Source organism: Pezoporus wallicus, unplaced genomic scaffold (genome assembly GCF_028554395.1).
Source record: "Pezoporus wallicus isolate ANWC-B61680 ecotype Strahan unplaced genomic scaffold, APGP_CSIRO_Pwel_v1 contig_7293, whole genome shotgun sequence".
NCBI lineage: Eukaryota > Metazoa > Chordata > Aves > Psittaciformes > Psittacidae > Pezoporus > Pezoporus wallicus.
The window spans coordinates 1,602,983-1,627,336 of record NW_026637242.1 but is presented as its reverse complement, the minus strand read 5'-3'; the positions used below and the strand labels follow the sequence as shown (position 1 = coordinate 1,627,336).

At 38.9% G+C, this 24,354-nt stretch overlaps 1 protein-coding gene across 1 annotated transcript; it reads left to right on the top strand.

The window, feature by feature from the left end:
- Positions 1 to 1,775: 1,775 nt before the first annotated feature.
- On the top strand, positions 1,776 to 18,418 carry LMNB1 (lamin B1). Its single transcript, XM_057404402.1, has 11 exons — positions 1,776 to 2,160; positions 6,513 to 6,669; positions 7,497 to 7,622; positions 8,606 to 8,776; positions 9,990 to 10,115; positions 13,510 to 13,730; positions 14,684 to 14,909; positions 15,458 to 15,562; positions 15,910 to 16,029; positions 16,741 to 16,854; positions 18,147 to 18,418. The coding sequence occupies exons 1-11, from the start codon at positions 1,808 to 1,810 to the stop codon at positions 18,186 to 18,188; spliced, it is 1,761 nt and encodes a 586-aa protein (XP_057260385.1). The 5' UTR covers positions 1,776 to 1,807; the 3' UTR covers positions 18,189 to 18,418.
- The last annotated feature ends 5,936 nt before the right edge of the window (positions 18,419 to 24,354 follow it).

Genomic DNA, 24,354 nt, shown 5'->3' with positions numbered 1-24,354 from the left:
AGACAGAATCAGAATCAGCACTAAACACCTCAGAGGGCTCAGTTCTTACAACAATAAAATCTCCCAAATTTTGTCTGCCTCTTGTACTGCCTGTAAATACAGATCCTTTTTTTCTAGTGCCAGCTGCAGTGTAAAACTACCTTGGGCTATAATCCTACTTTGTTGACAATTTTATGTTGCAGCAGGTGCTACAGAGTTGTTGTTTTTTTTTTTTGTGGGTGTTTTTTTCCTTTTCCTCAGCTGTTGTCCCTCTTTTTAGCCAGCTTTACTATTTTCCCAAAGGGCTGGAAAACAGCAAATTGTAACAGCAGGCAGAGGAGGAAAAAAGGAACAACAGATGATGGTTTGTGTCAACAAAGGCACCGTGTGGGAAAAAGCCTATAGTTGTATACACCCCTGTGACAGGAGTACTTGTTTTACCTTTTTGTTTGAGGGGGTGTTTCTTATTGGTGGAAATGTGCAAAAAATGTTCTGCTAAACTAGCTGAACGCAGAATGAATGTCCATAAACTGTGAAGGGGCACCCAGATCCCACAGGGGCGATCTCAAGTCTGGTGGAAAACTACCTGGTTTCTGGAATCTCGTAAGTGCTTCTTCTAGAAGGATCCTTACTAAAAGACTTTAAGGAAATGTAAGTAGTAGGAAACCTTAGTGTTTTCCTGCTGACAAGCCTTCTCTACAGGAATTTCTGTGAGGACAATTGGGTTTACACTTGAGATTTAGAACTCCTCACCGTGTTCCTCTTCCTGGTTTCTACTTTCTGATGTACAGCTGCAGTGCACAGTGGTCCCTCACATAAATGGACCCCCAGAAGATGCAGCCAACATTGTAGCTTGTGAAGGGACAGTGGTTATTTAAAAGCTATAAATCAAAAGCTTCAGTGGGCTCAGTTCCACACTTATGAATGTGGCTTTTTCACTCCTTGCTGCTGCAGCACCAAACGATTCATGTTTTTCCTGAAAAATTAATGTTTAACTTCTAATTAAGGACACAACATCTCACTCACAATAAACCCTTAGGAGCCAGACTGACATCAGATAAAGACTATTAAAATACTAACACTGAAACCTGGGTTGAGCATTTTGAATATTGCAACGAGTATTAATCTGAGGCAGCTCAAAAACGAGCGCTCAGGCACTTGCAGGACCAGGAGAGTTTTCAAATTACAGCCTACAGAAGAGGAAGAGTAAATGCGGGCTAGGAAACGTTTGGCGCAGCAAGATCACTTTTCTTACCGAGCGAGAATATCTCCCCCGGCCAGAGCAGGGGAGGCCGGCGGGGAGGTGTGCAAGATCAGGGGTGCAGGCCCCGGGGGCTAGGGGAGTCCGCCTCGCCCTGCGGGGCGGCGGAAGGCGGCGCGGCCGCATGGACCCGCCGGGGCCCGGCTGCCTTTGTCCTGAGCCGGGAAGCGGCAACAAAGGAAGGCGCCGCCGCGCGCGGCCTCCTCAGCAGCACCGCGGTGTGGGCGGGGCCCGCCTCACGCGCCGGCTGACAGTTGCGGGCGGTGGCGGGTTTTGAATTGAGTCTCCAGCCGGCGGCGGGACGCGGCGCGCGTCCCGCCTCGGATCGCGATTGGTCTGCGGCTGGTCACGTGGGCGTGGGGCTGGGCGACAGCCGGCCATATTGGACCGCGGCGCCGAGCGGAGCAATTGCGGGCGGGCATCGTTCGTGTATCGCGGGAGGCGGCGGTAGCTGGGTTGCTGTTCGCTCGCCTCCCGACCCGACCTGCCGGTGTTGGTGTGCTTCTGTCACTGCTGCGGGGTCTCTCGTCCGGTCTCCCGTCTTCCCGCTTCTCTCGCCTCTCCGCCATGGCGTCCGTCACACCGCTGGGGTCGCGGAGCCGGGGCTCCGCGGCCTCCCTGCAGCTGAGTCCCACGCACCAATTACGGCTGCAGCAGAAGGAGGAGCTGCGGCAGCTGAACGACCGCTTGGCAGTCTACATCGACAAGGTGCGGAGCCTGGAGACGGAGAACAGCTCCCTGCAGCTGCAGGTCACGGAGCGGGAGGAGGTGCGCGGCCGCGAGGTCGCCAGCCTCAAGGCGGTCTACGAGACCGAGTTGGCCGACGCCCGTCAGACGCTGGACGACACCGCTCGGGAGCGGGCCAGGCTGCAGATCGAACTGAGCAAGCTCCGCGCCGATTATGAGCAGCTCCTGGGCAGGTGAGAGAGGGTACGCGTGAAGGAGATACGGGGGAGCCGGGGGCCGGGCTGAGCGGTGCCCGCCGTAGTGGCAGTTCTCGCCCGCCCGTCCCGGCTTTGAATGAATGAGCGAGCGGCAGCGCTGCCCTGCTCCGCCCCGGCGGGAAGCTTTGGCCCGGCCCCCGGAGCGCCGCCCCGCGCCTGCCGGCCTCGCCTGCGGCCGTAAGGATGGCGGTGCCTGTCGCCTGGCTGCCAGAGAGCCGCCGCCCGAGTGCCCCGCTACGGAGACCAAGCTCTCCGCGTGAACGAGTGTTGGCGGCACCCTCGGAACTTAGCCCAGATTCATCCTGGGTTTGAATCAGGATGACCCTTCACCACCACTCTCGTTATAGACAGATGACCCTGTCCGTTTGGTTTAAGCCGCTTCAGGAGGAAAAATGCAGAGTGATGACAGTTTGTATAGTGGTTGTCTTGGGTCTAGGCTTTCTAAATGTCCTTTCTGAAAGATGTTAATATCGTAATAAAAAAATACGCGAGTAGGTAACAAGTAGGAATTTTCTTAAACAAAAATGTAACTATAAATGTATTTCGCTAGATATTTAAATGTAAGCAAAGGTAAATTTGTGACCAGATATTCTCAGGATTGCAAACTTTGGCGCAATGCCAAGATCTCTACCCTTGCAATGGACTGATTTATGCTACTAGATTTTGCTTCTTGCACATTTGACTTGATTCAGTTGTTGATTTGCTTCCTTGCTTGTGTTTACCTTAAATTTGATTTCTGTGACTGCTGTAGCTTTCCATTAGCAAAAAAAGAATCTTCTGTTTGTTTTTTTTTCATTAGTGAAGCCCACCTGCCATTCTGGTCTTAGTCTTGAGATCACAAATGTTGTGTAAGGATTGATGTTGAAAAAAAAACCAGCAGAGCTGTTAATCTTCCTTTACTGTTGTATAACTTGTTAATTTTGATTTTTCAGTTAAACACATTCTCAGCCATCATTTTTCATAATGGAAAAAGATATGTGTGAACCAGCATAATGATGTTTTCATATGTCTGCAGGCAGCTCCAATATAAACTTGAGCTCTTATTATTTAAAAAGAAAACCCCAACAAAACTATTGAGTTTCTAATTAGTGAGTCTAGTTGTTCTAGTGGTTACTTCTTGGTGCCCCATGAAGGTCCTACATCAAAGAGATTATTGACAGTGACGGAGTGTTTATGGTAAATGTAATTGTGGCAAGGAACTAGTTTTATGCATTTTTAATGTTGAAGAGATTATTTCTCTGGCTCTTTTGCTTTGTATCTTCAATTGGTCTTCCTTCAATACTCTTAAATGAATTTCTTCAGTGGGATTAGGCAGTGAAAAGAATATCCGTAACAGTATGAGCCTGTGGCTTGAATTACTGTGCAAGTGTGAGGCATTTTGCAGCTGGTACCCTGAGCGAAGAACTCAGAAGAACAATGTTATCTTAATGCAAGCAAAGTTGTAACAGCTGTTGCAGGGTTTCCTGTGGCGCATATTTGGTGTGCTATAAGAGCTCGAGGAGCTGTTTGAGGAAGCAGATGTGAAATGTTTCAAAGCATGTGTTCGTTATTGTAGGTGATTTTGGGAAGGTGAAGATTGCTGGCAAGAGAACTGCTGAGCTTTAATCTGAAACCTGACAGTCTTCTAATGTGCATTGTAAGAGAGCACCCAGAGAAATAAGGAGGAGACTGATACTCTCAATGATAAAAATTACTAGGTGTAAGGGTGATGTATATGTTGTATACATTTAAAGTTTGGTTTTTCTAATTCACAGAGGCGTTTCTGATCTTATTTCACTTTCCCGTATTCCTTTAGGGTTGGAATGACACTGCTGAATTGAGATTTCATCTGGCTGTCAGCGTTTGAAGTGTTGAGCTCCAGTTTCTGTTTCATTCTGAGAATGAGACGGCCCATCCAAACACATAGTTAGACAAATCTTGACACTAATAGTGCTTAATTTTAATCCGTCTTCCCCTCTCCCCTTCTGTGACTTCACTTACATTAAATGTAGGATGGCTTCACAGTCATCTTGTTGCAAACAAGCCAGAAGGGTACTTTGATCTGATGAAATTTGTAATACCGAATTTAGTGGTACAAGCAGTGTATTGGGTTTTAATCATATTGTTGTTGTTTGTCCATATTATACATCTTTTTCTATCGTGCCCCAATTGCAAGAGCTGCTTTTCAGCTGTCTACCAGTTTGTAATTGGTAGAGGTATTTGCATTAAAAAAAAAAGTAACTTTACTTGGGGAATCTTCCTGTTTTGAAGTCCAAGATAAGGTGGTTAATTTAGGGTTGTGTGTGGAGCAGCACACTGCAGCCTGTGTGTGTGCGACTTTCTGGTTTTAGGATCCAGCTTGGCTTCAGCATGAAGTCTTGTGAGAAAGCCTGTCTGAAGCAGCGTCTCCATGTTTTGAATAAAGTTTTATCCAGGAGTGATCAAATGACAAAGGCCTGATGTGGGCCTTCATACCTCCCTAATAGGTAATGGAGATTTTATTGCAGATGTACCATAGCAAGACACATTTCCTTCCCTCTTTTTTATCCTCTGCTGCACAGCTTCCTTGCATAGTGAAGTTCGTACAGGCCTGGGTGGGAGGGGAGAGACAGGGCAGAGATCAGTGAATAATTTTTAAGAGCTAGAACTAGGAGTCCACATGATCAAAATGTAAATTCTGTGCTTTTGCCCTATCTGTGGACCTAACTGCTGTGAACTGTTGGGTCTAAGCAGGGGTATGTAAAATGCTATGGAGGGACTGGGTAGTGTTGAGCAGCAGAAATGAAAAAAGTAGTTGAGGGTAGAAGAGTATTTGTGTGTGTCTAGGTTCTTGCAGTCTACCCGTTTAGTTAAGTGTGGTGTTTACTCACCAGGAACCGGATTAGGGGGAGCTGAGTCTGTTATGTAAAGCCTGCCATCTTCTGGCTGTAGTGCTGAAACGTTACTTTTATGTCTACGGGTGTTTTTTTGCAAGTCTCTCTTGAGGATGATGTTAATTACATATGTTGCATGTATCTTTTAAATTTGAGAATCTTTCCTTTTAAAATTGCGTGTTTATTTTTAGCATTAGTCTCATTTCACTGAGAAGCATTCCTATTTCTTATAGGCAATAGAGTGATTAAAAGTAATGTGTTAATGCTTTGACAGTTTTGAATCTTGTTCTTAAGAGTCTTCATCCAATTTTCAGTCTTCTCAGTTTAGTGTTGTGAATTCGGGGGGGGGGGGGTGGGTTTACTTCTGCAAAAAATGTAAAAACTGAAGAATGTGCTAGCTGTGGTCTTACTGAGCCTGAATCTGTCCTTTCCCATAAAATCAATTGTTGATTATAGACATCTAGAACTGACGTACGCTACTGCCCTTAGTAGGGAAATGTGATTATCCCAGAGAGAAAAAGAATCAGCTTGTGTTACGCATTTAAACACAACTGCTTGTGCCAGTATTTTGATTACTGAGTATTATTTTCCTTTTCCCCATTTTTGATAGTAGCCTGTCATAGAATTATTTGTGAGTAATTAATAAATTCAGGCTGAAGTGTGTGGTTTTCTGTTGCAGTACTTTTCTCATTTGACTGATTTGTTTGCATGTTCTGTTTTGGGGAATAAACCTCTACACACTGACTGCTTATATAGGAATGAAAAATAATTTGAGTATTTTGAAAATCTTGTGTGTTTGCTTTTGTAAAGGAGGACACCTGTACCTCTGCACCAGTGCAGTTTCAGTGGTTCAGCATACTGTTGTATAGGCAGGATTTGGGTATCTTTCCTCAATGCTGTGTAACTTTGGCACTATGCATGATTAGAAAGCAATTTTCAGTGATACAGCTTCTGCTTATGAAGGACTTCTTTATAGACAGGGAACATAAAATCTTCATTGAGGAGTTGGTCTGTTAATTAGAAATGGGCTATTTGCACAAGTTCTTGAGTGGATAAAAAACTATGAAGTTAATTTACTGCTTTCCACCCTATGGAAAGAGCCTTCTGATGAGAGAGCTTATTTCTTCCTACTAAGATACTGTTGAAGGTAGGCTGTTTCAACGGTGACTAGCTAAAGAGAAAACAAGAGAAACCTTTAATAAACAGTTTCCCCTTTCTGTGTATGTGTCTCAGACTTGTTTGACACTCTTGAATTTCCCCTATATTTAGATTTCTACAGCCAAGTGAAATGCTAAGCTAGTGCTTGTCAGATGAGAAAGCAGAAAGGAGTTGATTTTAATTAGGTAAATTAAGCCAAGACAAAGTGTTTTTGTTGTGTGTCTCAATAAGATTCAGATTGCACCTTGTTTTATTACTTAGTAGTCTACTTTGGGAGCATTTCTAGACTTTCTTACCACTTTCTGTGATTTATTGCAGCTACGAAAAAAAAGAAACAGACCTCAATGGAGCTCAGATAAAAATCAGAGAGCTTGAAGCAGCCCTCAATTCTAAAGAAGCTGCACTGGCCACAGCACTTGGTGATAAGAGAAGCCTGGAGGAAGAAAATGATGATTTAAGAGATCAAATGGTACAGGTGAGAGGAAATATTTAACTACCGACCTTCTTTCAGCAAATGAGGTACTTTTAAATATAAAAATCTATAGTGAGAGCTGACGTTCTGGCAAAATGCAGCCTTGTAGCCAAAAAATGAATGCCAGCCTTCCATCTAGTCACAGCTAGAACAAACTGGTTTACTGTCGACATTGGAAGCAGTAGTAAGTAGGTGTCTGTCCAGTACTGTTCAGCTTATTAACAACATGAATGGTGGAATAGACTGCTTTTAAGATTTTGACTCTGAAATTGCAAGGGATGTTACTTGTGTCAAAAGAAACGGGTCAAGAGTCAATATAAGCTTGGCAAATTGTGGAACTGTTTTGGGGCAGAAGCTGACTTCACAATGCAGATGCAAAAAACTGACAAATAAGTTTGTGATTCTCTCTGCCCTCCTTTTCGTTCTGCTTGTGATTCCCAATGTTCTGAGCATCTGATAAAACAAAGAGGGGGAAGTCTTGTGCAAATTTTGTTAACCCTTTGACACAAATAATTTGATCTTAAGTAACACTAACTCAAGAAGATGAGTTGAGCAGACCAGGAAACTGGTATTTGCCATGTAGAAAACCTGAAGTTTTGTATGGAAAGTTGTTAAGTAGCATTTTAATGCTACTTACCAATGTAAAATATCTAGAATTCACTTGTAGAAGTGATTGCAAGGGTAGAAAAGACATTAGTGGTGTAAATACTGGATTTGGTTGTCAAATTCAACCATAACATGGTTAGGTGTACTGCTAGGTAGCTGAGGTCATTGTGTTATATGAGTTCTGCTACGTAATCGTTGTGTTGATTCTTCTGTTTTTCTTAAAGCTTGAAGCTTCTTCAGCTGCTGTCAAGGAACAGCTTGCAAATGAAACCTTACAGAAGGTTGATCTTGAAAACCGTTGTCAGAGTCTCATTGAGGACTTGGAATTCCGTAAAAATATGTATGAGGAGGTAAATGCTTTAGTCTCAAGAATTCACACCTTTAAAGGAAAGAAGACTATTGGGGGGATTATTCTTGCAATACTGAAATAGTTTAATTTGGGAGGTCTGAACTGTAACTCGGAGCAGGGTTTGCCTGTATTCTAGCTGGAAGATTTCCAGATATTTTTTTCTTAGCCTTTGTCATAAAATAACTTCATATGTCATGTTTCATATTAAGTTATGCCCATGGTGCACATCATCTCACAGCAATGAGAAAGTAGGTCAATTTTCATGCATAATCCCTTTCTGAGAAATAAAGTGGAGAGGGACACTCAAGCAGATGCTATTTTTTGCTGGTTTTTAATTTTGAAACTTCCTTGTTGGATGCTTTTGAATAATGGAAACAGTAGATTTGTCTTCTAGAGCTTCTTGACTCCCTTTCACTTGCAGTTATTGAAGGCTTTCCAGAAGGAACCTCAGAGCAGTAACAAATGTACTTAGCCACACTGTCCTTTGTTCTGTATGTGGTTTTGTGATTTTCCTTGCAAGGTGCATCTTCAGCTTTGCTCGTGGTGTTGGAATCTTTTTTCCAGAGACCACAGGCAAGCATACAAATAAATGAGGAAAATGCTGATTTGTGAAAGTAACTGTTTAATTTCACCTTATTTTAGTTTTGTACAGGCGTAGAAGAGACCTGAAGAAAGGGAGGATGTCTTCCTAAAATCTAACCGTATTGAGGTGTATTTGGTGAAAATACAGATAACTCTCAGGAATGTGACTTTACATGCTGATAGTATCCTAGCTCTTATTTCAGTTATTGGCTATTGCAAAGTAAAGTACCTTGGCATATCAGAGTGAACAGATGGCTCTGTGTTGCTACTGAAAGTTTCAATGTGAAGCAAACCAATGCTGATCCACAAAGCTAGCTGAAATCTGTATCACTATCCACTCAGCAGATAGTCTTCTGAAATTTGTCTCGTATCCAATGAATCTAATTTTTCTGTTTTTCTTAGGAAATCAATGAAACAAAAAGGAAACATGAGACTCGCTTGGTTGAAGTTGATTCTGGGCGCCAAATTGAATATGAACATAAACTGGCCCAAGCCCTTAGTGAAATAAGAATGGAGCACGATGCACAAGTGAAGCTATACAAAGAAGAGCTTGAACAGACTTACTATGCCAAAGTGAGAACGTGTTTTCATGCAGTTGTCTGATGTACTTTTTTGTTTTATTTGATGAAAAGATATGCATTTCAGAGGAGTTTATTATGGAGTTTGGTTTAAAATTACCATGCATTTGAATGTGAACTTGCATTTTCTGGTATCATTTGATTAAGAAGCCCCATGTGAAGGCAAAGCGTGTGGAAAAGGTACTTGGTTCTGGGATTGCTGTGAATTCAAAGAAAACTTATGTGTTGTTACATATCAACTGTAACATAGCCTTGATGATCAATAAGATGGCCTATATTTTTTTAATGAAACTTACTTCATAATAGGGCTTGCTGAGAAGATAGCTTCCTGAGTCCTCTGACCCTGTACATAATGTGTGGAAACTTTACCACACGCAGTGATACCTGCTTTCACTCTTCTAGAGAGGAAGCATACTCTCAAGCTGAGTTGTACTTCATAATTTCCTTCCTCTAATACAGTTCAGCACTTCTGTCAGGAGGGATCCTGATGTCTCAACTGAAACTGGTTTCTGTGGCTATACTTGTTGCAGTTCGTATGTTTTAGAGCAAGGTGGGATGTTACAGCAGAAAAGTTGATACAAGCTGAATCTAGTATCATAGTTCTGTCTTTTTAGTTCTACAGTCTTAACAGAGTGCGGATGCTTGTCTGGGGCTTACATCTGACTTGGAAAATCTTAAGTAAAATAGAGAAAAAAGTTTTTCAATTTATATTTTAGTCTAATAGACCTTTCATAATTGAAGCTTTCTTGTTCCCTCTCTTCAGCATGATGATATTACTATGAAGCAGTAGTGACTTATGACACTGGAATTGTAATCTGAAGGCACATTACCAATTTGCTTAGGTTGTCTGAAAATTAACATAGGTTTGTTTTCTAGAGAATTAGTAATTTAATTACAGTAAATAAATATACAATGCTAAACATTGGCCAACATGAAAACTGAACTTCACAGTCCAACTTCAGTGACGTCTTCAAGGGAAACTTTTTTAATCCTAGAATAAATATTCAGAGGATTGTGATTTCAGGTGGGGCAGTCCAGCATGGTAATTGAGCCATCATACCTAAACCCTAAAAAAACAAAACATATGTTTCATTGTGTTAGAACCGTAGAGAGGAACTTTGTGGCTTAGTGTTTCATGTGGTTTTTAGTGACTCATTCTTGTAATAAAAGTTACTTTGAAACTGATGTTTTAACTTGCTCTACTACAGCTTGAGAACGCTAAACTGTCCTCTGAAATGAGCAGTTCTGCAACCAATTTGATAAGAGAAGAACTGAATGAAAGTCACATACGAATTGATACTCTGACTTCCCATCTCACCAGCCTTCAGAAAGAGGTAACAAGCTGTTTGTGACTCTTCAGTCTTGTTTATTACAGATGTCAATTTCTGTATTAAAGGACTTTCCCTTAACTTGTAAGTATGTTCAGCATCATGATTTTCATTTGTCTTCTACTGTTCTGTACTTCTTCAAATTTCTTAATGCCTGCTTTTGACAAAGCTGATTTTTTTTGGGTGCAGTATTCTGCTACAGAATGAGTACTTGAAAGGCAGTACTCTTAAGTGACTTTTGTAATAGGTGTGACAATTTTAGACAATAGCTCTATGTTCAAAGCTTTTGACATTACACGTGATTTAGTTCTTTTCCGTAGTAACTTGGGCAGTCTAGCATAGGATTCCACATTCAAAGCCAGAACTGGAATATGCAGTCTCTCTCTGTTTATCTTTTTTAACCCTAGATTCAGTTTGCATCTAGAAGTCTTACAAAAAAAAAATGAACTTACTGATTTTTGAAAGGGGTTAAAAACTTACAAAATGAGCAATTATGATGGTCTGTTTTGAGACTACAGAATGGGAGCACAGGAGCTGGAAGTCCTTAGAAGTAGAATGCTGTAAGTACTTCAAGCATAGCTATTTTTTAAGCAGGAGCTGCAACAGGACGTAAAGTTAGGCAAGATCTTAATGGTAGATGATGGGATGAAGATATAACCTTTAGTTACCTTAGATAATTATAATATTAAAAACCACACCTCTAGGAGGAGATTTCTTATGTAAATATAAGACCAGCTTGGTATAATGACCTGGGTAAAAATCGAGACATGTGTGTTTTACATTTTTGTTACGTAAAATGTGGGTAACTGATCACTTATGTGGTTCCTTCCTTGTTAGAATTTTGTATGAAAGGATTTTGTATGAAAAAAATACCTGTTTCTTAGAAGGTATGCTGGTTGCACAGAATTGTAATAGGGGCGAATGTCTCAACTCAGTGTATTGATTGACTTTTGCACACTGAACTCTGCTTTAGGGGCAACAGTTTTGAAACCCCAGGTGGCACTTCCATAAAGCCTGCCCAGATTGTCTTGCCATCTCAATAGCAGAGGAATGGATTGAACAGGACTCCAGTGCACACCAACCAGTTGATTGGGGCTCCGCAGACTCCCCTCTGGTGCCAGGGCAGTAAGCATCTCAAAGGTGCAATGCCTAAGAAATATTTTTATCGAGGATGAAAGAGGGAGAACATAGATTGGCGAGTACTACTTTTGTCTTTTATTTCTGTCCACAGAAGGTTAAAGTTTTTTTGCACATAGATGTTTGGTACCAGGGGAAAAAAGTGCACCTTTGCTGATAAATTCAGAGCTGAGTGGGAGAATGAGGTATGGGTTCTAATGGATCATTACCAGGATTAAGGTGAAGTGAGACTGAAAATGCGTCAAATAACTATACTTGAGTATTTGTAGAGCAGAGTCTTGAGCAGAAACTAATTAGACTTAGTCAGATCACAGAGCATATAGATCACACCCAAAGAAGTATGATGCAACCTATGACAAACTGTATGTTCAGTGCTAGGTTATTTGATGGGAGTAACATCATGTGTACTGCAGTGCATTTCGGATTTTCATTTTGGATTTTCATAGAATGACTTTGATTGGAAAAGACCTTTAAGAGCAAGTCTGACCATTAAGTGTTAGGAGTTGGTTCTGGAATGGGGTTCTGTAATTTACTAATCAGTTGAAACTGCAACAAAAACATTTATTTTCTTGAAAAGTATAAGATATTAGTAAGATTTAGCTTTGATTCTTTCTGTGATAAGGTTTGAATTGTATTACTCCTGTACAGTAGACTCTTAGGTCTTCAAAGTTCTGTGTATTTAAAGTGAAGAATATAAATTCGGGGGTATTATTTCATAATTATCAAAATAACTTGGCAGATACTTGTATGAATCTTCCAGGTTTTACCATTATATAGGCAAATTAGTCTGCAAAAGATAGGTGATGAATGCACATGAGGTTACACAAGATTTGGATTGAGACTTCTGTCCACTTACCTCTTATTTCTGCCTTTAGTTTACCATCACCTTTCTTTTGGGGGTTCAGGCATTTCTGATGTTGGTGGGTTTTTTCTTTCTCAATTTAGTAATTACCTGTGTTCTATTGCTTATTTGTGACTGACAGCTGGGTTCAGAAAACTTGCTTCTGAATTTGCAGAGGTGTTGGTTGTTAACTTCAGGACTACCAAAACCAACTTCTGCCAGTTTGTCTGTAGTTGTCCACCAAAAACTATTTTGTTGCTGTGAGTTTTTTTTTTTGTGTAGTGTTTTTTTTTGGTTTTTGTTGTGACTTTTTGTTTGGTGTGTTTTTTGTCTGTGTGTGTCTTGTCTTTTTTTTTTTGTTGTGTGGTGGTGGTTTGGTTGGGTTTTTGTTGTGTTTTTTTTCTTTTGTAGGGCTAGTGATGTCAACCAGTAAAGGTTTCTTTTCCATTTGCTAGCTTTAAGTTTAGCTTTGTTCTCTTGGAAGAAGACAACTCAGCAGATTTGAGTTGCCAGCACTGAACTTTGTAGCAGTTTTCAGTGGGATCTTCCATCTGACACTCTATGACTCTAACATTGACAACCAGACACTGGGCCTGTGTGTCAGACTTCGAGTGCAGGTTTTCATTGTCCATATATAGCATTATAAAGCTTTAATAGCTGTGATTTCCTATGTAGAGTGCCTGCACAGCAAACTCAGTGACTTAATCAGACAATGTGGTTCCTTTATTTGTCTTTTAATAAAAAAAAAAACCTCAAAGACTATCAAACAGAATAAAGCATACTTTTAAGAAACCTTAAAGATGTCATCATTTGGCCTTTCTTTGATAAGCATTCTATTTTGTATGTATGATATTAAGTTGTACTGACTTGATGTGGCTTTAAAAATCTCATTCTTCATGGAACAGTTAGGACTGTACTTTCAGCAAGGCTTCAAGGCTTGAAGGCTTTCAGGCAGACAGGCTTTCACTGGCAGCAATCCCTATTCCTTTAGAGAAGCTTCCTCCCAGAATTTGGAATTGGAAGCAGACATCTCAAAGGTAAAGAGCAATTACTTACTGCAGGATCTGAAGTACAGTGAGCTGTGCTTTGATTCTGTTACCTGTCCAGCACATTTCAAAATGGTTTGACTCTTCAGCTCAATTTTTCTCAACTTGAGTAAATTCAAGCATAGTAATGTATTTTCAGATCCCAGGAAAATGTGGTTGTCTTTCAAAGTGTGTCTTTCAAAGGTTTGACTCGAACTTAGGTGTTGTGTTTAGTAGATAAGGTGGAGAACATGAATATGAAAATATGAGTTTGAATTCAGAGATGGGGAAGGATGCTTAACATAATGTTCTATTTTCATCTTAGCTGAACAGCAGACTGCATGGAGGTTTGGAGGGGCTTTCCTTTGCATCACTGATGGTTTTTGATGTTTTCTAGTCTAGAGCGTGGCAAGATAGAGTGCAAGAGCTTGAGGACAGCTTGGCCAAGGAACGGGAAAACTGTCACAAATTACTGTCTGAGAAAGAGAGAGAAATGGCCGAGTTAAGAAGTAAGGTGCAGGAGCAGCTGGATGACTATGAGCAACTTCTGGATGTTAAACTGGCGCTTGATATGGAGATCAGTGCATACCGGAAATTGCTTGAGGGTGAAGAGGAGAGGTATGAAAGAATGTAGCAACAAATGCGGTATAAGTGCTTTCCTTGCTTGTTCCATTCTGTGTTAAAAGGTAGTTCTTACTGGTAATGTATTTATTAGGAGTTTTACTATAGGTTCCTAGGCACTGTTTGTTTTTGCACCATCCTTCTGATACTTCTAAATAAGTCCATGAGACCAGGCTGCTCGAGTATCGGACCAATAGCTCTCAAGGGAACAAATACCATTCTTTTATTACTTTTTTATTAAGCACTGAGGATATAATGAATTATCATTTTTATGAAATAATTTTTAGGTCTCTTTCGTGCTATGGTTAATATTATTTTTTGGAGTTAATTACGTTCTCCTTAGTTGTTCGTCAAATCTGTTTAAGTATAGAATAATTTGAGTAAAGTTTTAATAGCTATTTGATTGCCCAGCTTATCAGCTAGTTACATTTTCCACATCTGACCTCAGAGTTCAGCCATACTGAAAATTTTTGCCTGATAAGTCACAGCTGTCACTTTAAAGCATTTTGACCATTTTCTGAATGGCATCCTACTGATCCAGGCTGATTTTCCTCAAGTGTGGAAATGAAACGGAAAAAGTTTTTGCCACTGGTTTTTTGCATAAATTTTCTACAATGGCTTAAGTTTCCCCTAAGAGCGTTTTCTGAACTTGTTCTATCTACCCAGGAATGCAGTCTTTTAACAGATGGATGGAGGTGCCTTTATAATCTTAATGTAGTAGGCTTTCAGAATTCTGTGCTCCAAAAGTATTAATAAGCTGACAACGTGTCATTCAATTCTCCAAAAAGTACCCAAGGCTTCACTTTTTTGTGTAACACACTTTGTTTACCATGTTCCTGTAGCTTTTTGCTCTGTAATTCTGTGGAAAGAAGAGAAAGAGAGGGAAGTTTATAAAATAAAATGTAGAAAAAGTAAAACCAAAACGTGATGGATGTGTATTTCTTCAATAGATTGCAACTTTCTGCAAGCCCATCTTCCCGAGTGACTGTTTCACGCGCTTCGTCAAGCCGTAGTGTGCGTACAACCAGAGGGAAGAGGAAGAGGATAGATGTGGAAGAATCTGAAGCCAGCAGTAGTGTTAGCATTTCCCACTCAGCTTCTGCCACTGGAAGTGTCTCTATTGAGGAGATAGACATTGATGGAAAGTTCATCCGCTTGAAGAACAACTCTAGACAGGTTTGAAGATGCACATGTATATAGTGGGCTGATCAGAGATAGAAGGCATACTTGGCACCCTTTCAGCTTTTATCCTTTGTGTGGACTGTTGGAGCTAAAGCGTGCTGTGTAAGAGAGGGCACTAAAATTAGTGTGTCACAAAATAAGCTTTCATACAGTATTCCTGATTGACAGTGACTCTTTCCTACTTAATTTTAATGCTTTCCATAGCACCTGCTAAGTGCTACATCACTCTTCAGAATTCTGCCTTGCAAGTGATCTACCTGTAAAGTATTACAGGTAGCATTATCACTGATAGGAAATAGTGTAAGCAGACATTACTAAGCAGTACCAAAACTGATGTAAGTTATAAATATATAACATGTTCATAACATCAGAACTGAAAAAGCTTTAAGAAGACAAACCTAACATTATTCTAATTGGCATGTTGAAGATCAAGCAATAAGTTTTTATTGAAAGTTTTATTTTCCTCATAGCCTTGTGTAAGAAACCCTACATGTGTAACAGAAAATGACTGCTGATGGAAGTCTTTTTCTCCTTTTTATTAGGATCAACCTATGGGAGGCTGGGAGCTGATCCGAAAAATAGGAGACACTTCTGCTATTTACAAATATACCTCAAGATATGTACTAAAGGCAGGCCAGACTGTTACAGTAAGTTGCCAAGCTTCAGCTGTTCAGTTGAAATGGACTTCATGTCAATAAGATGCAAAATTTTCAGTTTTGTACTTTCTGTGTACATGTTCAGAAAATAATCGCCTGTATTTGTATTGGGCATTACTTGTATCCCTCACTTGGAAAAAGTTGGACAAAGCTACATTTTTCAGAAACTTCCTATATGAAGTAATCATTTTGACCATAAAGAGGTGCACTTCCATATTATTTTTTTATAACTGGGGGAGATTCACTAGTGTCACTTAAATAGACTACATTAATTTGTTAAATAACATGGAAATACATAAGACTAGTAATTAATGCTCAAGTGTGACTTCTTTTAACAGGTCTGGGCTGCGAATGCTGGAGTAACTGCTAGCCCTCCCACTGACCTCATCTGGAAGAACCAGAATTCTTGGGGCACTGGTGAAGATGTGAAAGTTGTACTGAAAAATTCTCAGGGAGAGGTAAAGTACTTAAGCTGTGTTTAAACTTATCTTTGTGCGGTGCCATCCTTTATAAAGATGAAGGTAGAACCATTTTTAGAACTTCATGCATGGGTGCACATGAGTGCTTGCTAAAGTTTTCTCCTTTTGCTTTACATCTAATCATACTGTATCCCTGTCTGTCTTTACTGCAATTTAGGAATGCCGTCTTAATGAAGTGCGAGATTTTTTTCCCTTGTATTCAGTATAAGTAGTAGAATGACTTGTTCAGACACTGACTTCATACCAGGAATTGGGCAATGCCTTGGAGTATGCTTTGAAAAGAAAAGATTTTGGTAAACTTTTCTTAAAACTGTATTTATGGGGTGTGGAAAACACTACAGTGAAACTAACCTTAATCACCGAGGCATTAATTCTGGTAAGGTGAGAGTTAAAACTTTGGGTAGGGCAGTTGCTATGACACCTTGCAATTAAAATAAAATATTTAAATACATTAAAAAAACACCTAGATTTTGAAAGAATTTTTGAGTGTTGTGTTAGACTTTTAAATCAGTAAGGTATTTAAAACTAAAGTGTTATAGATGCTGTTTATGCACAGCAGTACATAAGAAGTATATAGACAAAATCAGTACAAGGAGCTTTCCCAACAGCTGGAATTCCCATTGCTCAAAATATAAGTATATTAGCACCAAATATTTAGAAGAATTAAGTCTTCAAAATAAAACTCTGCAGGAGGTTGCTCAGAGAAGCACTGTCTTTAAAACAACTGTACATGAAGAGGAAGAGGAGGAAGCTGAGGAAGAAGAAGCTGAAGCTATGGAGAAGCAAGGCCTTTATTACCAGCAGGTATGTTATTTTAGGTTAACAAGGTTATGTATCTCTTTTTTTCAACCTGAAGTCATAAATTTTATGGAAAATATCATACCTGTTAAGGTGTGGATGTTCTTTTGTTTTGGATTTGTTTTATCAGTAATTTGAAATTTGAAAGCATGAAGCTGTGTTACTAAAACCAGTATAAAAATACTACTTCACACATTCACTTGATAGATAAGTGAATTTTTCTTAAAAAGAGCTTTTCAAGCTTAAAGATTTCGGGATTTTATTTTTTTTCCCCCTCTGTTCCTGATAAACTTCCCCAGGGCAGCTGTTTTGGTAACGTTTGGCGTAAGCAGGAACACCTAAATTTATCTACAGTTTTGAGAACTGAAATATCTCATTTTCTCTAATAGAGGAAATGAGATACTGAAGACACTATCAGAAATAAATGTCTCGTGCATCCTGAAGAAATGCAGTGGTGAGTGGAAAGGTGTGAAATTGCAGTGACCACAAAATATTCTAGTAAGGGAAAATACTGAAGCACAACATACTTCATTGTTCACGTTCTGAGTTTTATCCATTATCTTACTCTTTTGGCTAGTTTTTCTAAAGAGGAAAAAAAGGAATGAAACACATGTTCCTGTAATGCAATGTTCACATTTGCTGCTTTGCCTTAAAACTTGGCCACATTTCAGTTTTTACATATCTTAAAGTCAGTTAGAAAAGCTAATATATAACAGTAATTAAGTGTGTATATGTAGACAGACAAGCACTGGAGAGAGCTGGCTGTGTTGGAAATCCTATTTTTTGGCAGTTGTAGATTTTGGCCTATAACTGAATCATAACTTTTAATAGAGTCAGGTTTTTATTGCAGTTATGCAATAAAAGTGCATCTTTCTGCTCTCCTTGTTTCTGGGATTGTGTAGTTCAGCTAAACTGTGTGTCTTAGTAGCTATAATTATAAGAATGTTATGGAGAGATGAGATTTCTTTAGGTTAAAACTCACAAGGTACTTGTATGTGTTCCCTGCAGTTTTCACCACCTGTCTAAACTCGCTGATGCTTCTTGACTTGAGATTCAAATAAAATAATTTGTGTTTTTTCTGGTATGTCATCTGTTACATCTCACAGGAAAAGATAGATATTTATTCTTTTACATACAGGCTACAACAGATGTAGAATTTTTGCATGCCGACTCTTGCTTACACTGTGCCAGGCTAATAATTTCATAGGTTAAAAATGGTTATTGTTTTTGAGTTGCTCAATTTTCTGCTGCTGGATTTTTTTCTTTTTTTCAAAGATGACTCTTTCTATTCATAACAGGCAAGCTCGAAGGCATCTAACAGAAGCTGTATGATCATGTAAACTTCTAGTCAGCGGAGTTCCTCAAATTATGGTAAACATTATCTGCAGAACAGAGCCTGCTCATAAGCACAACGTATTTTTGTATTTTCTGTATGTGAAGTTTTATGCTGCGAGTCTGATGGCCTTAATTTCCTTTGTCAATGAAAAGGAAGTTTTGTAAAAGAAATACCTGTAACTTTCTCACAGGATGTGAATTGTTGATTCTGAACAATGTACTGTTTGAAAAGTGATGTCCCTGTCACCCAGATTTATATGCCAGTCCTTTTCTTGAAACCTTACTGGAATAGAAATATTCCAATGTTTTGGGGATCGATTTTTCTTAGGTTATACCACTGTAGACTAGTCAGTTGCTGTTGATCTCTTTATTGTTAGGTGCTGTTGGGGAAGGGGATACTATGATACTATGAATACTTTTATACTAGAGACTTTTTTTTCCCTACAATGCAGTCAAGCCTATAAAACTTTTTCTACAGAAAAGAACAGCTTTGTTTAACAAACAAAAAAGAAACAAACCCCAAAAAAATACAAACAAGCAAAGCAAATGAAAGCAAATACAAGAAAACATACAGAAAAAAACATAGCCCAGGTGATCATGAATGCACTCAGACAATGAAGGATGCAGTGAAACTCCTTATAGGTACTCTTTTCCTTTATTTAGATTTTCTTCTGCAAGACGGTTCATATTGAATGTGTTAGATGTATTGTTAAGATATTGTAACCAGTTTCTCAAACTATTTTTTTAGCAAGCAGAGAACCTTTTTCATATGGCTTGTCTTGCTTATAATTTGTATGAACAAAAGTAAGGCTTTTAGGAGTATAGTCTACATTTGTATGGAAACCCATTTCAATTTTGTCAATGTAGAAAGTTTTTATGTCTTTCCTGCATTAATCTATTGTCTGAAAAAGTTTTGAATAAAGTATTTCTGTTTAAATTGTCAAGTAAAGGTTGGGAATTTTTTTCTTCCTAGAACTGAGCTAAAAGTTGAATGAGGGTTGAATACTTAGAACAGACAGGCTTTCAAGCTGGTTAAAACGTCCATGTAAATGTAACGTTGGCAATTGATGGGTTTTTCTTTTTTTTTGTTTTCTTTTTTCCCCTGAACTTCATGTCTGGAAAATTCCTTATTCAAGCTCTGTTGAGTAACTGTTTCTGCATTGTCTTTGCTTGTCTTAATTCTTACTGGACTGACTTTTAACTCATAGGAGTACCAGGCTGACCAGTTTAAGCATGGCACAGTAACATAAATAGAAACTTAGAAATACTGTAAATAGTTATGATTATCTTAGTCTGGAAGTATTTCTAAATGCGTGGCCAGAATTTTAAAAGTTGACGTGAGCTTTTTCCTTGTATTAGTATTGTGATGAATTTAAGATTTTTTTTTCTCGTTTTTTTTAGTATGTCTCATCTTGGAAAAGGCTCCTTTTTCTGGTGAATTATGTGGTGGCTTTTAAACTTTGTGCCAGCAGAAGGTGAGGGGAGAATGGCCAAATGTTATGCAGATGGATGAGGGGAACTACTTCTTTTGACAGTAGTGCTGGTTTAAACAACTGCATTAAACCCCAATGTAGTACTTGCTTTAATTCCCTATTTATATTTGAATATTTACATAGTATAAATGTTTTCATGTCTTTTAAGCATCACTCTGTACCTCTAATATTCTGAATACTCTTCAGTTTGATCTCTAGGAATAATGGCTTTCTGTCCATTGAAGGCTTAGATATCGGTAGGCATATACCGTATAAATGAATACTATGTTGTAAGAAATGGTTAATGGGTACCTAATTCTTAATTCATAATAGGAATCTGCCAGTATAATCAAGCATTTTTGGTTACAGCATTTATACAGCCTACTCATCACCAGGGTGATAAGCAAGTGCTGTGACTCCTAGCTGAATGTGTAGTTAGAAGCTGCTACTTGAAACTAATTTTCTCCATAATGAGAGTTTTTACATGAGTCTTGTGAATAGTCACCTAAATCGGCAGACTTCTGATGGATGAAAATAGGAGAAATCATGATTTTAGGAAAACATTAGTTTTGCTGTTGCAAGTTTTTCTGTAAACTAGAAATAAAGAGGGTTGGGGAATGCTTAACCCTTCTGAGGTGGGTGTGCGTGTATGTGTCCACGTTAACCTTTGGAGTAAAACATTTTACCACCAGGTGGCGAGCTTGCTATTCAAATACAAAAGCGGGCGCCAGCCCAGAACTTACACTTCCCTGCAAGTTACTATGGAGCTTTCGAAAGTTACTAGTTTCTTCAACGGAACAGTTTCTGTTATCCTACCTCTTCCCACACGGAAGTCCAGAAGTGCATTTTGATTACTGCAGGGTGGGCCTTTCATAGCTGTGCTGAAACAATAGCGTCAAGCTTGTAGAAGGGTATGTACTATGCAGCAAATGCAATACTTTTTTTCTCTTTCCTCTCCTCCTCTGTCACACACTGTCTGTGAGTTCTTGTTCCTGTCGGTTTGGAACTGCATTCTAAATACACCACCTTGGCTGCTGTGGTTACTGGCATAATTACACCAATTTAGGTGAGAGAAGTCACACTAATGTATTTGGTAAAGGTATCTAACCACTGAAAAATGAGCTAATTGGCTGTATGCAATGCTATGTGTAATTTTTTAATGTTTTCTGGAGGCTAGATACTGAGTCGGAGAAGCAAACTATATACTAGCTAGCTCTATCGATGTGTTCAACTTGTGATTAAAATTTTGGTAGGTCTTTTTATTACCTACTGTTAAAGTAATATGTAAAGATTACTTTTAGATACATGCAATCCTTTCTAGAGTTGGCAATGGATATGGGTGATCATTATCTCACAATGATGTTACACAGTTGACAAGAGGTACAAATTGTATCACCCTGGCAGGTGAAAACTGTTCAGTAATTTCCACTTGCAGCTGGAAAAACACTTTACCAGAAATGTATCTGGTACATTTATTTCATGAAAACCAGAATAAGAATCTGTTTAGAAAACAAGTGGTTTGACTTGCACAGTACTAGTATGATGGAACACTCCCGAAGCAAGAAATGCATTCCTGTTTCTCAGGAAGCTTGATTTTTGGGGCCTGTTCATAGCAAAAGCAGCAAATCTGTGAAGTCCACACTGTTCATAGTGGACAAGTTTATTAATAATCCCCAATATAATCACTGTAGCTCTATGGTATGAATTATTTTACACAGTGTAGTCAGTTGTAGCCCTGTGCTACAAATTGTCTTGTGCCTTTGACTTCTTTATCTCTGCTGCATCACATTTGTCCGGGCAGACAGCAAAATATAGGAAGAGAAATGAATGTGTAAGTAATGTAGATACTTTGTCTGTTCAACAGATGTTAATTATTCATTTGCCTGCTTATGTAAAGGATGCAATCTAAAATGCTGGTCTTGCGTTTTCATAGAGAAATGTAACCGTCTTGAGTATACAATTTTTATACTAATTCAAATGTTTTATGGGGAAACTCCAAATCTGAGAGACTGTGCTTTTTATGTTCATACTGTCCTCTAAGCAGAATAGGTTTTTCTAGTAGGAAAAAGAAAAAAAAAAAGGCAGGAAAAATTCTGCTGCTTTTGCAGAAATGGCTGCGTGTAATTTGACTATGTAGCATTTTTCTCCAGGCAAAGAAACTAAGCAGTTGATGGGAAATAAAATTTCTAAAGCTGTTGTCCCAGACAGGACAACTAGGACTAATGGGTGATTTTTATTTTTTTTTATATAAAGTGAATGGAGGCTATGTATGATGGATGTGAATACATATTTAGCCTCTCCTAATATGACAGTTAACCTCAAGGAAGCACTGGAACACTTACTAGGTGCATCATAGGATTATAACAAAAATAAACTCTTTTATCTCAGGTTTTGCTTAGTGTACATTAATTGCTTCGAGTTCTCTGTCCTCTGTTCCTTTTATGGGTTTGCGTAAATACAGGATGTGTCTGATTAACCCCAAAGAAATAAAGAGTTGCATGTGGTGGCATCAATAGAGGCATGTTTCAGCTTAAACTTATTATTTGATAGGATTTTTGTATGGTTACGGATTAACTCCTGGAAGTGAATTTTCATAGCTGGCTTGGCTGTTGCATTTTGTGAACAGACAAAATGATAGGCAAGCAAGTGTAACCTTCTCCATAATGTAAGTCATAGAATGAATCTAATGTTGGTTTTCTCTGCAATGGCAGCATTTGGTTTCTGAAGGTAGCGCGTTTTGTTCGTTGTAATGAGATGTTAACAGAATGTCAACACTGATTCTGGTTTTTAACAAGTTTTACTGGGAAGATATTTTCTACACTTATGACAGAGCTAAAGAAAAAATCACAATCAATTCTATAACCTCTCAACATCAAAGGTGGGGGGAAATGTTTTGTAACATTGCTGCAATGAAGTGTAAGAAGCTGTCAGTAAAAAATCTTAAATGAAAGCGGTCACAGGTACTGACAAACTTGGCAGCTGTTGAGAGATGCAACTCTTAATTTTTGAGAAAGCTTTTTATGTGGCAGCGCATGCAGAAATTAAATTTGAGAGGTGGAATAACAGCAATGTATTAGTATGCAGTGTGGTGTCATCATCAGTAATATCCTGCATACCAGTACTGTAGGCTTGCTCGTTTTATGGGCCTTCTAGGTATTTATAAAGCTGGGGGACTCTGTTGTACGTTTTGTGTTGTCTAATAGTTTTTAAAGATACTTTTGAATACCCCAAACCAGTATTTGGCATTAAAGAGGCAATACTGAATTCTGCTTGCAAAGGAAATGGTTGTTTAATTAACCAGCCGTATGTTAGAGGTTGGTCTCATAAACAATAACAGATTAAGAGCTTCATTTTTAACAGTAGTTTTTATTTAAACTTACCTTCATTTGAAAGGAAGTGGTTTTGGGCTTTCTCAGTACCTGTTTTTCCCAATAGCTCTTAATTTCTCTTCCTGATGGTGTCCATCACATCAAAGGCCTCTTGCATATATTGGCCCTGGTTCTCTTTATGTACTGAGTTCATGCATTGCCCTGTGTGACTTCACACTGTGAAACTGATGAAAAGCTATTTTTAGTAGATGAAATGTAAGTGACAGTTTGAAGTGTCAGTCTGGGAGAATCAATACAGTTGAGTTAAAAAAAATAAAAATAAAAAAAAGCACCAAACACAAAAAACAAACCTAAAGTATCTTTAATCTTGCTCATGTTGTGACTTCAGTTGAACAGAAGGCTGTGGTATTTCTAAATCGTCAATTACATCCTTCTGTATCAGTTTATCCATCGAATGTGCTTTTTCCCCCTTCTTCCTAAGTGGTTTACAGTGCTGCTTCTGCCATTTTATTCTTCCGAATACAATAGCAAGTAAGGAGTAGCACAGCATCCTGCTGTTGGATCTTTTACCTTTTCAGCATCAGCATTTTTTAAAATACCACTGCTTAACCTTTGTTTTATGTAATGTGATAGCCTTTTCCCTCCAAGACTAGTCTATGCAGCAGAAGTAGAATTTCCTTTCTTCGCATTGTACTCATCCCTAATACTGAATTGTAGTGGACTGTGTGCAGGTTTATACACTTAGCATGGCATTTCTGTTGTCAGCAAGCAGGATGTGAAAGGAAGGAACAAAACTGTATTGTATCTGCAGCTTCTAGGAGGTTTCTTTGGCTGGCTTATGTTGCTGCTGCTTTTAACGATTGCTGCTTAAAATACTGATTTGAATGCTACCTCTGTAGAACTTGCGTGGAAGAGGAATATGAACGACAAGACCAGCTGCATGAGAGGAAAGCCTAATGTTGCTGAGAAGAAAATCAAATTGTATCATTAAAAAAAGAAACACCCTCCCCCATCCTTTCATCAGTTAACTTATTCCTGCTTAACTGGAGCTCTTTAAGGATAGCATAACAGATGTCATTGTACTGCCAGGAGCTTTGCTAGCTGTAGCTACTGATGCAGTTAATTTTGTCTTTCACATCTAATCGGATAAAAATGAATATTGCTGCTGATGTAGAATATTGGCTGAAATGATCCAGGTCTAAATTTTTTAATCAAAATTTGGACTTTGGCAACAACAGCTTCAACTAGTGGAAGAAAAGGTAATCCTTGTCAGGATGAGCTTTCTATCTGCAAGTCTTTAGTTCAGAACAGAAATAGGAATAAGGATTAATATCACCTACCTTCCTGTTATGTTCTAGGAAAAACAAGAA

What these genes read in the sequence shown, in the direction of transcription:
- LMNB1 (XM_057404402.1), top strand. Translation starts at nt 1,808, where the DNA reads ATGGCGTCCGTCACACCGCTGGGGTCGCGGAGCCGGGGCTCCGCGGCC. An exon ending in TAAGAGATCAAATGGTACAG is followed by an intron (nt 6,670 to 7,496) that starts GTGAGAGGAAAT and finishes TTTTTCTTAAAG; the next exon opens with CTTGAAGCTTCTTCAGCTGC. An exon ending in GTAAAAATATGTATGAGGAG is followed by an intron (nt 7,623 to 8,605) that starts GTAAATGCTTTA and finishes TGTTTTTCTTAG; the next exon opens with GAAATCAATGAAACAAAAAG.